Source organism: Lissotriton helveticus, chromosome 10 (assembly GCF_964261635.1).
Source record: "Lissotriton helveticus chromosome 10, aLisHel1.1, whole genome shotgun sequence".
NCBI lineage: Eukaryota > Metazoa > Chordata > Amphibia > Caudata > Salamandridae > Lissotriton > Lissotriton helveticus.
Genome location: NC_136071.1, coordinates 488,598,471 through 488,612,526, shown reverse-complemented (window position 1 = coordinate 488,612,526; position 14,056 = coordinate 488,598,471). Strand labels below are relative to the sequence as shown.

General features: G+C 45.1%; 1 protein-coding gene across 1 annotated transcript in view; it reads left to right on the top strand.

Annotated features, from left to right (window-relative positions):
* Positions 1 to 3,082: 3,082 nt before the first annotated feature.
* LOC144784287 (uncharacterized) overlaps positions 3,083 to 14,056 on the top strand; it is a 54,245-nt gene continuing 43,271 nt past the window's right edge. The window contains exon 1 of the mRNA XM_078662970.1: positions 3,083 to 3,315. Coding sequence (XP_078519096.1) covers positions 3,279 to 3,315 — 37 coding nt within the window. The 5' untranslated portion in view covers positions 3,083 to 3,278. The remainder of the gene's footprint in view (positions 3,316 to 14,056) is intronic.

The following is a 14,056-nucleotide window of genomic DNA, read 5'->3' as shown; positions in this document are numbered from 1 at the left end:
CAAAAGAGGACCTTGTACAGGCCATAAGGGATGCACCAGAACCAAAAGATAAGGCAACTCTTAAATCGTTTCTTGGCCTCAGTGAATATTATGCAAAGTTTATACAGAAATATGCAGATAAGGTGGAACCACTCAGGAGAATATTAAAAAAGAATGTGGTGTTCAAGTGGTTGAGTGATCAAGAACTGGCTTTTAGAACTGTCAAAGAGGAAATAGCAAATGCTTCTGCTTTGAAACCGTATGACCCAAAACTGGAGAATATAGTAACTGTGGATGCCAGTGCTGAAGGAATTGGCGCTGTTTTCTGTCAGAAAGAAGGAAGTAATGAAAACACTATTGCTTTAATTTCTAGGAGGCTGAATGAGACGGAAATCAATTACAGTACTATTGAAAAGGAAACTTTAGCGTGTGTGTGGGCTGTACACAAGCTTAAAGACTATCTATGGGGTAAGAGTTTCACTTTGGTCACTGACCATAAACCTTTGGTATACATGATGGATGGCGAAGGAAGAGGTAATGGCAATGCCAGCTCAAGACTGATAAGGTTAATGTCAAAACTACAAGAATTTAATTTTAAAATAGTGCACATAAAAGGGGGCAAGAACAGTAGAGCGGACTGCTTGTCACGATTGCCCATATGGAGTCAAAAAGAGGAGGTGCAAGATGACACAGAATGTGTGGTGGCGCACATCGATGCCACAGTGATGTGTGAAGGATCCATAACTGAGAAAGAGTGGCAAGAAAGTGTGGCTAAAGATACTGTATTAGAAAAAGTGAACAATTATGTGCGATCTAATTGGCCGCCCATAAGAAACATGCCAAGAGAACTGAGAAGTTACCAACAAGTAAGTGAAGAGTTAGTGTTAGAAAATGGTTTTTTGAAAAGAGGTGAAGTTTTCGTGCCACCATATGAACTCAGACAAAAAATCATAAAGCTGGCACACAGGGGACACCCTGGTATCACGGCTACTAGGAATATTATAAGGATGCATTACTGGTGGCCAGGTGTGGACAGTGAGATAAGAAACCACATAGATGTGTGTGAGCAATGTTTAAAGTCTGATAAGCATTGGAGGATGCAAAAGAATGAACTACAAAAGGTTGAAATCCCAGATGGCCCCTGGGCAAAAATTGCAATTGACTTTGCTGGACCATTCAATTTGTTATCAAATGACTGCAAATACTTGATAGTTTTGACAGATTACTACTCAAAATGGGTATGTTACAAATTTGTGAATGCTGTCACTACAGTTGTGGTTATTAAATTTTTGAGAAAGATCTTTGACAAAGAGGGACAACCTAAAATACTGGTGTCAGATAATGGTTCACAATTAGTTTCAAACATGATGAAGAAATTTTTAGATGATTCTGGTATTGTTCAAGAAAAGACACCGTTGTATAGTCCAAAGAGCAACGGCCAAGTCGAAAGAATGAACAGGTTCTTCAAGGAAGGGATTCAAATGGCAATTGCAAATGAAATGGATGTCAAAGAGTTTATAAGGACAAAGATGAATACGTATAACAATACACCTAATGAAACTACCAAACAAACTCCATTCTTCTTGATGAGAGGTAGAGTGTGTAACAACATTATGACACCCAAAATAAGTGGATGGAAAGTAACGGATGTTGTATCGACAGAAATTTGTGAAAAAGAGCTCAAAGTTAAAGAGAATATTGAAAGGAAGCAAATGAAAGCCAAAGCATACTCTGATAGGGTGAACAGAGTGAAAGACAAATGTGTGACACCAGGAGATTGGGTGTTGGTTAGAAAACCTGGATTAATAAACAAGGGTGAATCTAAGTTCAGTAAACCTATGAAGATTTGTAAGGCTTCTAGTGGTGCTGTGTACATAGAAGGCGAAGGATGGCGTAGTAAGGACGATGTAGTAAGACTGAAACGAGGTCAAGAGGAGATAATATTGAATAATGAAGGAAAGGAGGAAGGGAGATGTGGTGATAGTGTGCTTGCGTGGGAAGACATATCTGAGACGCTAAACCTGTCACATGCTGCTGCCGGACCCAGTGGTTCGCCGCAGATGGGAAGACGGTCTAGGAATTCATTGGTCGAAAATAATGAAATTGCTCTAGCCCGGGAAGACTCTATAATGTGCCCAATTCCTGAAGAAGTCAGTTCTTCCACAGCAGTCAAGGAGGACTCTGCTTTTACACCTATAGTAGGTAGAACATCCAGGGAGGGTAGAGCTGTAAACCTGCCAAAAAGATTTCAGGACTACATAATGTGGTAGGGACTGTTCTGTTTTCAAATGTGAAGAAAAGGAGGTGTTGTACCTGTAATTGTTATATATTTTGCAAGAAGTTGTATAGCGTAGTATGTTTTCCATATCCATGACCTGACATCACTTGGTGTCATCGTGGAATGTTCGTAGAGTATTTATGTGACGTCACAGTGACAGTCTGACAGTTGACAGCTGACTCTTTCCTTGTACGCTGTTCTTCCTTCTGCGCCCAGCGGGCCCTTGTTAACCTTTTAATTAAAGTAATATTATACTTCCATTGAGTTTGTCTTAACTCCCACACTACAACCATATTTTACATTACACATTCAGGCACGGGGAAATTAAGTGATTTGCCCAGAATCATAGGATGTGGACGCAACCTTGAGGCTCGATCCCTGGTTTCCAGCACCAGCATCGGGCGTTTATGCCGACGGACCACCACCACTGGTCCTTGTGTAATGTAACTGGCGCTCGTGTAAAGCTGCGTTCGCACTAAATTAAAAAAAAAACTGCATCAAAATGCAAAGATAGAACATGACTGGGTGAACCACTACACTAACTTCAGAGACCAGACATTGTGAACACAAAGGGGACTCCATTCTGCCACATTTTCCTTCACCGGCATCCACGAGAGTGTCACACTTTTTCTTTCCGCTCAGGGCAATATTCGAGCTAAGGTCGCACCCGCCCGTACACGGAGAAGATCAATGAGTGACTAGAGATCCAATGATAGATACATGGAGCGACCCGGCTGAATTCACTGCTTGTGCTGCCTCTGCCTCTGCTGATTCGGAAGTGTAAAACCGTTTCCGCTTCCTTTGTTCTGTGTAGTTTCCGCTCCCATTCTGCTCAGAAAATCGATGTCAACTACCATATTTCTTTCTCTCTGCTTGGTTGTTCTCCCGGTTAACACTCCCAGGCACAATTTGCTAGATTGCTTTTCTCCTTCCCGTGGACATCTGATTCAGGAAGGGATAAGGACACGATTCTGATTTCTGCTTTAGATCTTGCACAGCGGATCTGAATAATTTCCTGGAAATGGAAAGGGAGGTTGTCCAAATGGGGCTCGCAGCAAGTAAGTGATCTATAATGTCGTACTGTGTACAGTAAAAGCAAGAACTCTCATATAGGTGGTTTTTAACAGTCTAGATTGCACCTCTCGTCGGTTGTGTTTTGTGTACTGAGGGTAAGAGGGCCTCCGTGGTAGGTTCTGTATGTTTTGTTTTCATGAGGTTGTGTTTGTATTGTTTTAAGTCCACTCCCGAGAATTGTGTGTCCTGCATGTAAATATCTCTCTGTTATTTGTGGATGTGCTGTGTGCAGTCCTAGTAATACTTTTCGTGTGAGAAGTGTATAGTTTAAGAGTCGGCTTGGAGTGTTCTGTGTGCCGATCCAAGCTGTGGCGTTCCTGGTGTGCTTTGAGCTGTGCACTTAAGAATCTGCTGTGGTATATTTGTCTGTGCAGATAAAATGTATCTTGCGATGTGCCGTCTGTAGTGCTGTCAAGAGATCCCTTTGTGTGCATTTATGAAACCCTATATGCCGCCATGAGCTGCTTCTGTGTACATGAGTTCTCATGGGGAATGAGGAGTGCTTTGTAAGATATAATATCCCCTTTTGTGAGTTTGTGCAATGCTAGCAAGCGTTTTCGTGAAGTGGACTGTGTGCTGTTCTACTTAAAGCTTGCCTGTAGAGCGATGTTCAAGGAGAGACGCCAAGTAAACAACAAAGCACACAGCACAGGCTTAACAGTCTTTAATTGTTGATGTATGATCTCTGAACGAATTTGCTAGTATTGTCTTTCTGCTGTAGTGTTCTCAAGTTTTAACTAATAATGTCACACGAGTGTTTACAGAAAACTGAGATTAACTTGTTATTTTTTAACACAGATCCTATTATAAAGAGCCCTTTGCAAAGACTGATCAACTGAGCTTGTATATCTGTTGAAGGAGGGGCGTGTGTGCTAGGTTTTATGAAGAATTCGCAACATTCAGACAGTGTGGTGGGTGGTTTGATGCTTGGGCTAACGAGCTTTCAGAAGCATAACCAGAGGTGTCATACAAGCACAACACCAATACGACCTGTAGCAGCACCACCACCCAAAATATGTACTGCTCCCTATATACACATTTGTTGCTCCTCAGAAAAAAAACGAAGAAATTATTGGAGAAAATCAAGAGTGCCATGGTTATCAAACCTACACAGGTGGTAGTGTACAGGAAAGTTAGAGTCCATTCATATACCAGGCCAGTTCCAAAATGTATGTAATCCAGAACGTCTTTATTTTCATTGCATTGCATCTCATAGCAAAAGCCAGCGCTATATAAAACTCTTCAAATAAATAAATAAATAAAAGACAGTCGACACGTTTCGTTCTGTACACGTGAATCTTATCAGGGCTGCAAGAAAAAAAAAATAGAAATATATAACATAATGAATTTGCAAACATCTAGCCTAACAAATGAAACTGTGAAGACCATATACAAGGGCAGAGTGGGTTATGACAAAAGAAAACTCACAAAGACATCCCCATCCATTAAAAAGATACATTTAGTGCCTTAAAACCAGTTAAACACCTCAATACATGAGATGGCAAATGCCACTGTCATTATGAGACTTCCACTGTAATTGGAGCTGTGCATGTAATATACAAAATATAAATATAACCCAATGTCCATGTGTGCCCCATCTAACAACAAAATCCTCCATCCTAAGTAATACCCACTGTAGAAACCTTAGTGTCAAATTGTATATCATACTGGAATGGAGCAAAAGTATAGAATAATTCTGAAGCTGATGAAGGACGTACAGCTTGGCTAGTTATGGCTGCTGCTAATTTGAATTTCCAAATATTTGAAACTAGCACACATTTTTCTAAAGGTATTTTAGATTTTTTATAAAACCCACTCCCAATTACATGAAATTGTTCAGTCATCTTCAACGCATCTGTGGCTACATTGTTTGTGAGCTCAGCTAGTCCCAAGAGCTCACCAGCTGCAGCCTGGTAAAATCCCACCATCTCTGACAGAAGAAACGATTATTTTCTCATTTTCTGGATGCAGGCACAACACCCACTCCCTTCCCACTGCTTTTCAGAAACTAGACTAGGGGCTATATGTTCGAACACATTTTCCATAGACACAGAATGGGTAAAAACCTTTGATACATCTGGCTCCCAGTCTATGATCACCACCTGGCAGCGGCAGCACTCGCTCTAAACGCATTCTCTGTGCTAAACTGTTTTTGATTTCTCAGTCTGGATTCGCAGAATGTCTTTCTCTCTCTCTCTTTCTCCTCCTTATTGGCTGAAACTACTATCTCCTCATTAGTTATTATTATTATTAAGCTCATTATTGCTTGATTAACAAAAATCATTGCAATTAAACCAATATAACCATCGAACAGTATATGAAAAACGGTACCACAAATATTATTAACCATTTACCAATATCATTTATGTACTATAAAATCAATCAAGTTTATCAAGCACAAAAAATGATAAAATCTGTCAGAAATGGGCTAGATCATTGCATATTAAAGTGAAAACGTGCATCAGACAGTAGTTCCATTGTGCAAACCGATTATGAAAGTGCATCAATAATTACTATAGCAGGATACCTTCTAATTATTACCCTAGCAGCATGAACACTAAGTTCAACAGAATCCCAAACAGTGCAAATGGGCAGAATAGCAATACATTTAAAATTCTTGAGGCCAAGGGATATAAATATAATACATCTCAAACAGTCAATAGCAAACATTTTTCGGCATCAGCTAAAAATGTTATCAGTTGGCATAGCAATGGAATTCACCCGCCTGATAAGGAAATAATAAGGGCCTTGCGAGTTGATCTATTCTAACCCCAATCTTCAAAAATAGTGCTTTAAAAAAGATGCACCAAATTTTAAGTAATTTAGGACACACGCATACTATATGCAATAACGATTCACATTGGCCATCCGCAAACTCAACAATTGGTATCAGGCCACTGCTGAATCCAAGGCGGCGTGCCCTCTTTTGTGGGGTTTATTCCCACTCGTAAGTTTAAAAAGCATTTACAATGCAACGGACTCGCCTTTGCCAAAGTTAGAGCTATTGGCATTGTAAATGACAACATTTTTTTATGTGTTGGTTTTGAAAACAGATAAATAAATGGCATTGTCATTTACAATGTCATTAGCTTAATCTCTCGCAAATGCGAGACCTATTGCATTTGCACACACCCACAGAGAGCCCCCCACACACACAGAGAGCCCCACACACGCAGCCCCACACACACACAGCCCCACACACACACACACAGCCCCATACACACACACACAGCCCCACACACACAGCCCTACACACACACACAGCCCCACACACACACACAGCCCTATACACACACACACACAGAGCCCCACAAACACACAGAGAGCCCCCCACACACACACACATACAGATCCCCCCCACACACACAGAGAGCCCCCACACACACACAGAGCCCCCATACACACACACACAGAGAGCCCCCCCCCACACACAGAGCTCCCCCCACACACACAGCCCCCCCACACACACAGCCACACACACACACAGCCCCCACACACACAGCCCCCACACACACAGCCCCACACACACAGCCCCACACACACAGCCCCACACACACAGCCCCACACACACACAGCCCCACACACACCGCTCCACACACAGCCCCACACACACACAGCCCCACACACACCCAGCCCCACACACACCCAGCCCCACACACAACCAGCCCCCCACACACAACCAGCCCCACACACACACAGTCCCACACACACACAGCCACCCCCACACACACACAGCCCCACACACACAGCCCCCCACACACACAGCCCCCCCCCCACACACAGCCCCCCCACACACACACAGCCCCCGACACACACAGCCCCCCACACACACAGCCCCCCACACACACAGCCCCCCACACACACAGCCCCACACACACACACAGCCCCACACACACACACATCCCCACACGCACAGAGCCCCCACACACACACAGAGCCCCACACACACACACACACAGAGCCCCCCACACACACACGGAGCCCCCCCCACACACACACAGAGCCACACACACAGAGCCACACACACAGAGCCCACCACACACACACAGCCCACCACACACACACAGCCCACCACACACACACAGCCCACCACACACACACACAGCCACTCACACACACAACGCCCCCCATGACACACAGAGCCACACACACACACACACACACACACACACACACACACAACGAGAAACAGGAGGGGCAGAAAAGCGAGCACAACAAGGCAACAGGGGGTGCGGGGGGGGGCAGAAAAGCAAGTACAACGTGGGGGAGGGGGCAGAAAAGCGAGCACAGCGAGAAACAGGGGGGGTGGGGGGCAGAAAAGCGAGCACAACGAGGCAACAGGGGGGTGGGGTCAGAAAAGCGAGCACGAGGCAACGGGGTGGGGGGCAGAAAAGCGAGCACAACGAGGAACAGGGGGTGGGGTGGCAGAAAAGCGAGCACAACGAGGAACAGGGGGTGGGGGAGAAAAGCGAGCACAACGAGGAACCGGGGGGTGGGGGCAGAAAAGCTAGCACAATGAGGCAACAGGGGGGGGCAGAAAAGCGATCACGAGGCAACAGGGGGTGGAGGGGCAGAAAAGCGAGCACAACGAGGAACAGGGAGGTGGGGCGCAGAAAAGCGAGCACAACGAGGAACAGGGGGGTGGGGGGCAGAAAAGCAAGCACACTGAGGCAACAAGGGGGGGCAGAAAAGCAAGCACAACGAGGCAACATGGGGGTTGGGGGGGCAGAAAAGCGAGCACAACGAGGAACAGGGGGGTAGGGGGGCAGAAAAGCGACCACAACGAGGAACAGGGGGCTGGGGGGCAGAAAAGCAAGCACAGCGACGCAACAGGGGGGTGGGGGGGCAGAAAAGCTAGCACAACGAGGAACAGGGGGTTGGGGGGGGCAGAAAAGCGAGCACCACGAGGCAACAGGGGGGTGGGGGGGCAGAAAAGCGAGCACCACGAGGCAACAGGGGGGTGGGGCAGAAAAGCTAGCACAACGAGGAACAGGGGGGTGGGGGGCAGAAAAGCGAGCACAACGAGGAACAGGGGGGTGGAGGCAGAAAAGCGAGCACAACGAGGAACAGGGGGGTGAGGCGGTAGAAAAGCGAGCACAACGAGGAACAGGGGGGTGGGGGCAGAAAAGCGAGCACCACGAGGCAACGGGGGGTGGGGGGGCAGAAAAGCGAGCACCATGAGGCAACGGGAGTGGGGGGCAGAAAAGAGAGCACAATGAGGAACCGGGGGTGTGGGGCAGAAAAGCGAGCACAACGAGGAACAGGGGGGTGGGGGGCAGAAAAGCGAGCACAACGAGGAACAGGGGGGTGAGAGCAGAAAAGCGAGCACAATGAGGAACAGGGGGGTGAGGGGGTAGAAAAGCGAGCACAACGAGGAACAGGGGGGTGGGGGGGCAGAAAAGCGAGCACCACGAGGCAACGGGGGGTGGGGGGGCAGAAAAGCGAGCACCACGAGGCAACAGGGGAGTGGGGGGCAGAAAAGAGAGCACAATGAGGAACAGGGGGTAGGGGGCAGAAAAGCGAGCACAACGAGGAACAGGAGGGTGGGGGGCAGAAAAGCGAGCACAACGAGGAACAGGGGGATGGGGGGAGCAGAAAAGCAAGCACCACGAGGCAACAGGGGGGTGAGGGGGCAGAAAAGAGAGCACCCCGAGGCAACAGGGGGGTGGGGGGGCAGAAAAGCGAGCACAACGAGGAAGAGGGGGGTGGGGGGCAGAAAAGCGAGCACAACGAGGATCTGGGGAGGGGGCAGAAAAGCGAGCACACCGAGGCAACAGGGAGGGGCATAAAAGTGAGCACCACGAGGCAACAGGGGGGTGGGGGGGCAGAAAAGCGAGCACCATGAGGCAACAGGGGGGTGGGGGCCAGAAAAGCAAGCACTCACCGGCTGGGGCGGAGGACTCGGCAGCTTCTCTACTTCTTCCGGCGGCGTTCCAGCAGAAATGGCTCACCGAAAAGCCCCGACATTTTCGGACTGGGGGCGTGTTTTTCATTCTTTCCTCTTCCCATTGGCTGGAATGTAAAATTCCAGCCAATGGGAAGAGGACAGAAAGAAAAGAGAAAGAAACTAAAAAACACCCCCCCGAATCCCAAAAAGACGGGGCTTAACCGGAGTGATGCCCCTCTCCTCTAATGGCTGGCCTACGTTTAGGAAGCCAGCCAATAGAGAAGAGGGGCGGGTTCAAGTCCCACTCTGGAAAACATCAGTTCTCCCCAGCGAGACTGCGCAAGCGCAGCCTTCGCTAGGCGGTGACCTAAAAATGCACCTTTAATTTTTGCTGAGAAATGATCAGTTAGGTATGGCTGAATGCTTAAAGGCTGATGTTAATTAATCACAAACCGTGCATGATTTTATGTGTCGCTGACCTGTGTTTTTAGTGTACAATGTTAAGAAATAAGGTTTCCACAAATATTTGTCATTTGCACATCACCAACTAAAGTGTTCTGATTTGTTTTGCTTCTGTTTAAATCTTTGTTTGCATCACACTTCCAAATACAAAAAAATCATAAGTTGTTGTCAAGATTTTGGAAGATCTTCTCATATATTTGTTTACGCACTGTATGTTTTTTCCAGCTGTCTTGCTTGTGTGCTTCTCTTCCTCCATAGCTCAGTGTTGCTCTTTCTTGCCTTTTTGCTTCTCAGCTGCGCCTCTCTGTGATTCATTTGCATATGGGTTCCACCTCCTGCAATGCTTTCTCACCAGTGTAGTTTTCCCACTCTGCTCCACCACATTGGCCTTTCGCCCCTGTGCTTCTCTCCTCCACCCCATGCTCTGCTTTGCTTTCTCGCGTTACTTATCTCCAGATGCGCCCTCCATTTTGCTTTTCCTCCCTTCTTGTTGATTCGCCCTACTGCCACATTCCATGTTACTTCCTTCCATCCGCTTAAAAGGATGTCTTTTGCACTACTTTTTTTCTTTTTATTTACTGATCCAATTCAGATTGGTAAATAAAAAGGAAAAAGAGCACCTGTTATTCATCCATAAAACTTTATTCGACTATAGCAGGTCATCATACAGTTATACACTTTATACAGCGAAGAAAAAATACATTAAAACTGCATAGTGTTGTGGCAGCGGATGATACGTTTGAGAACGGAGCCGACAACAAAACATGTTTGTCCTCGGCTACTAAAATGCTGGCCTGCATGCGCTAAAAGTTTTATCTTTCAATCAAGACAATCAAAATTTCCTTGCATACATTTACAGAAAAAAGTAAAAAGCAACAAAGTTTGAATTGAGACACCATCAAAAGGGCATACACTAGAACAATCCCCCTCAAATTAGCCCAGAAGGAAACAGATAACATTTAAGCAAAGAGCCCGTTCTAAACATACAGTGTAATGATCTTTTCCACTGTATACATTAAATAAAGTTCAATATCAGGGGTATTCTGTAAAATAATATGTTTTGTGTTGATAGACTTAGCTAGTTATTTTTCTTCTCTCTTGAGATGTTTAAACTAAAAAAAAACGGTACACTTTAGCCAAGATGTATCTGGTTTTGTGACACTATATGGACTCTCAAAAAGAGAAGGCCTGGTCAGTTGTCCAAATTAATAGTTAATATATTCAACCCCCGTTCATAACTAAGACAGTCCCCTAGGACCTGCTGGTTGAAGGTTGCAGGAGGGTTACTCCAGATAGCCAGTGCATTAGAGAGGAAAGTTTAATTGAGTCCTCAGTGAAAGATAAACCTAATTCTCATGGCAAATGAAGTAGGGTGTTTTGCGCAGGCGTCCCGCCCTGGCAGCTATCTTTGCTCCTCTCGCTTTCCAAGTGGGGGGAGAGCAGCCAGCGGGCTGCCGCATCACTCCTCCTGCACACTTGCCTCGTGGCTGCTGGCTTGCCAGTACCATCTCGTCACAAGTCCATTACTCTCCTCGGGTAAGCTGGTTGGGAGAACGCTATCACTATATCCATGTTGTTCCAAGTTCTTCTCCTTCACAGTGTCCTCATGATTATTTACATGACCCAATCCAAAATGGAGGCTATTCCTGCCTTTAGTGTTTTTTACCAATCCATCATGGCAGCTGTACCTTTCTGTGACGAAATTTCTGTTTTCCAGTATAAAAGGCCATTTTACATTTGGCTCCCTGCATTGCAATACTACTACTTCCTCTGGGTGTGTTCCTCGCTCCTGTTCTTGTGAATCCTGTTCATTGCTCCTGCAGTAATCAATCAGTCAAGGATTTTTAAAGGCTGGCAGATCACCCGTGAGGGTCTCAAGGTGCTGGAGTTCCCAACTTCTTTTTTTTCCTTTTTTTTTTTTTAAACGGCGGGAAAGCAAGGAGAAAGCACTCAAAAAACGGGGAGGGGGACAGCATGGAGAAAGCAGTGAAGACGAATGGAGAACAGGGAGAAGGCACTCAAAAAACAGGGGAAAAGCAAGGAAACAAAAGGAGCAAGAGTGATGCAGCAGCACAGGGAGACCTGGGCCTAGGTCCTTCTCAATGAGGACGCGCTGCGGCCTCCATTAAGTAGGTACGGGGGGAGGGAGGTATGCTGGAGGCGGTGGGCAGGGCTAGGTGGAGGCAGGAAAAAGGCAGCAGGCAGGAGCAAGACATGGCTAAAAACCACTGGCAAAGCCAATAGTCCCTAAGGCACGACCTATTGTCTTTGCTAATGCTGGTTTCCTACAGCTGCGCAGTCATCACTTCTAAGTAACAAACCTTTTTCTCCGCAACAACCAGTCAGCCTTGCAGAGCTTCTTAGTTTGGTTCTCTAAGGGTTTGCATGATTTTGTGTTTAAAAACGAAGACCATTTATTAACAACCAACAAAATTGTTCCACGTAACTTCTTTTTTTCTGGATTTTGCAAATGATTGTATTAAAAGTGTATTTCTTAAAACATTATGACAACTGCTGTCTAGGGCCTCTACCTGCAGGATTAGTGTAATCTGTAACATCCCCTTATCTATGCAAAGATGTAACAGTTGATCCAATCAACTGCTGACGCATAAATCCACATATTCATTCACTTATTCAGCTATTCACCCAACCACTTACCTACTCATCCATCAATCCATGATCTCACCATTTAAATTTCCATGCATTTATACGTTCATTCAACTGTTCTTCATTCTCACATTCACTATCTAGCCTTTCACATACACAATGTATGAAGAAGCAGTTTTGCAGATAAAATCGCAAGACCTGTTGGCTTGCCAATTCTTTTTTCTCTTTCGGCTATTTTATTTTCCTCTATCAGTCCTTTCCATCCATTCTCAAGGTTGGAATATGAATCCAGATGCTAGTTGATGAATTCCTCGTGTTTTTTTGGTTCGCTCACATCAATCTCTATTTTAAAGTACTCAAACTGTTCCCATTATTTGGTGAATGCTCTTCTTCCCCTTTCTTAATTATTTTTAATCCCCTTTATCATGGAGCTGTCATAGTTCCTGTTTGCGCTTTTTGCTTCAAAATATATTCACCTGGCTCTTGCGTATTTTGTTTTTTCTTTTTCTTAATCCCTTCGTTTGAGTGACTTTACATTCTCTGGTAGGTCAAGTAGTCTTCCGTTTCATGCATGTTGTTCTCTCCACTTGTTTGCCTTACTCGAGCCATGTTTTTTGTCGAAGTTCTGAAATTATCCATCATGGGGCCACTTCAAAATCCAGCTTCCCGTTGAGTACTCCAATTGTTATCAATGATCTCAAAATCCAGGTACCCGTTGAGTACTAAAATTGTCATCAATGATTTTGACCTCGTAGACTGCCTATTGGTTGTTTAAAGAGAGATGAGCAGCCTGGTTGTGTTAGTTACAGATCAGCTGATACATTTCTGTATTCGCCTGATGCTTGCATATCCGGCATTATCAGCACTATGCAAATACTAAACCAACAAGCAAACAAACCAAGGGCGCCAGAGCAGGCTACAAAACATGTATTTCTCTCTGCGTTTTCCCAGCTGCCTTGAGCTTTATCTTTATTGCTTTGTGTGGCAATGTTTGCATTTTATATCTGATTTCATTAGCTTTTAATGTGGATTGCTACAACTCAACTACACAGCGCTGTTTTTCTCCCATCATCAATAATAATGTACTGCCTTCCAAGTTTCCTCTCTAAGATGCCCATTTGAACCCAGTCCCCATTCCTCTTCCTCATAAGTCTTAATTCCGAAAATCTGGAATCTACTTTTGACTTCTTACAACGTTTAGATAGATTTTCGACTTTTTGTGGTTTACTAAATTGACTGAGGCGTGTTCCTGATTATCTGTGAACAGCACAGTATTTTAAGAAAATCTTGTTAATCAAAAATGTACCTATGCGGAATTTACGCCTTTCTGCTCTTACATTTGGTTGGTGGTAATTCCCTAAGTGGAGGTATAGATGTGTGGTAGTGAACAAACCTAGAAATAAATTGAGAAGTTCGGTAGAGAGATGATGTGTAGTACGGAAAGAAATGAGGTAGAGAGGTATAGAGTGGTGAAGCAGAAAGGGCCTAACAAGATAGAGAGGTTAAGTATAGAGAAAGATGAAGTAGATGGAGGAGCGATACAGCAGTCAGATGTAAACAGCTGTGAGATGCAGATAGAGGGGTTAAAGATGGGGGTAGAGTGAAGGGCAAACAAATACAGAAGTAGTGGTTAGATTTAGAGAGTGGTATAGAGAGACCTGAGTTTGTGACTGCAGGTTGGAATAAATAGAGGTCAATGGAGAAAGAGACCTGAAGTGTGGGGGGGGGCAGGGTTATGAACTGAAAGATGGTAGACAGACAGTACTGGA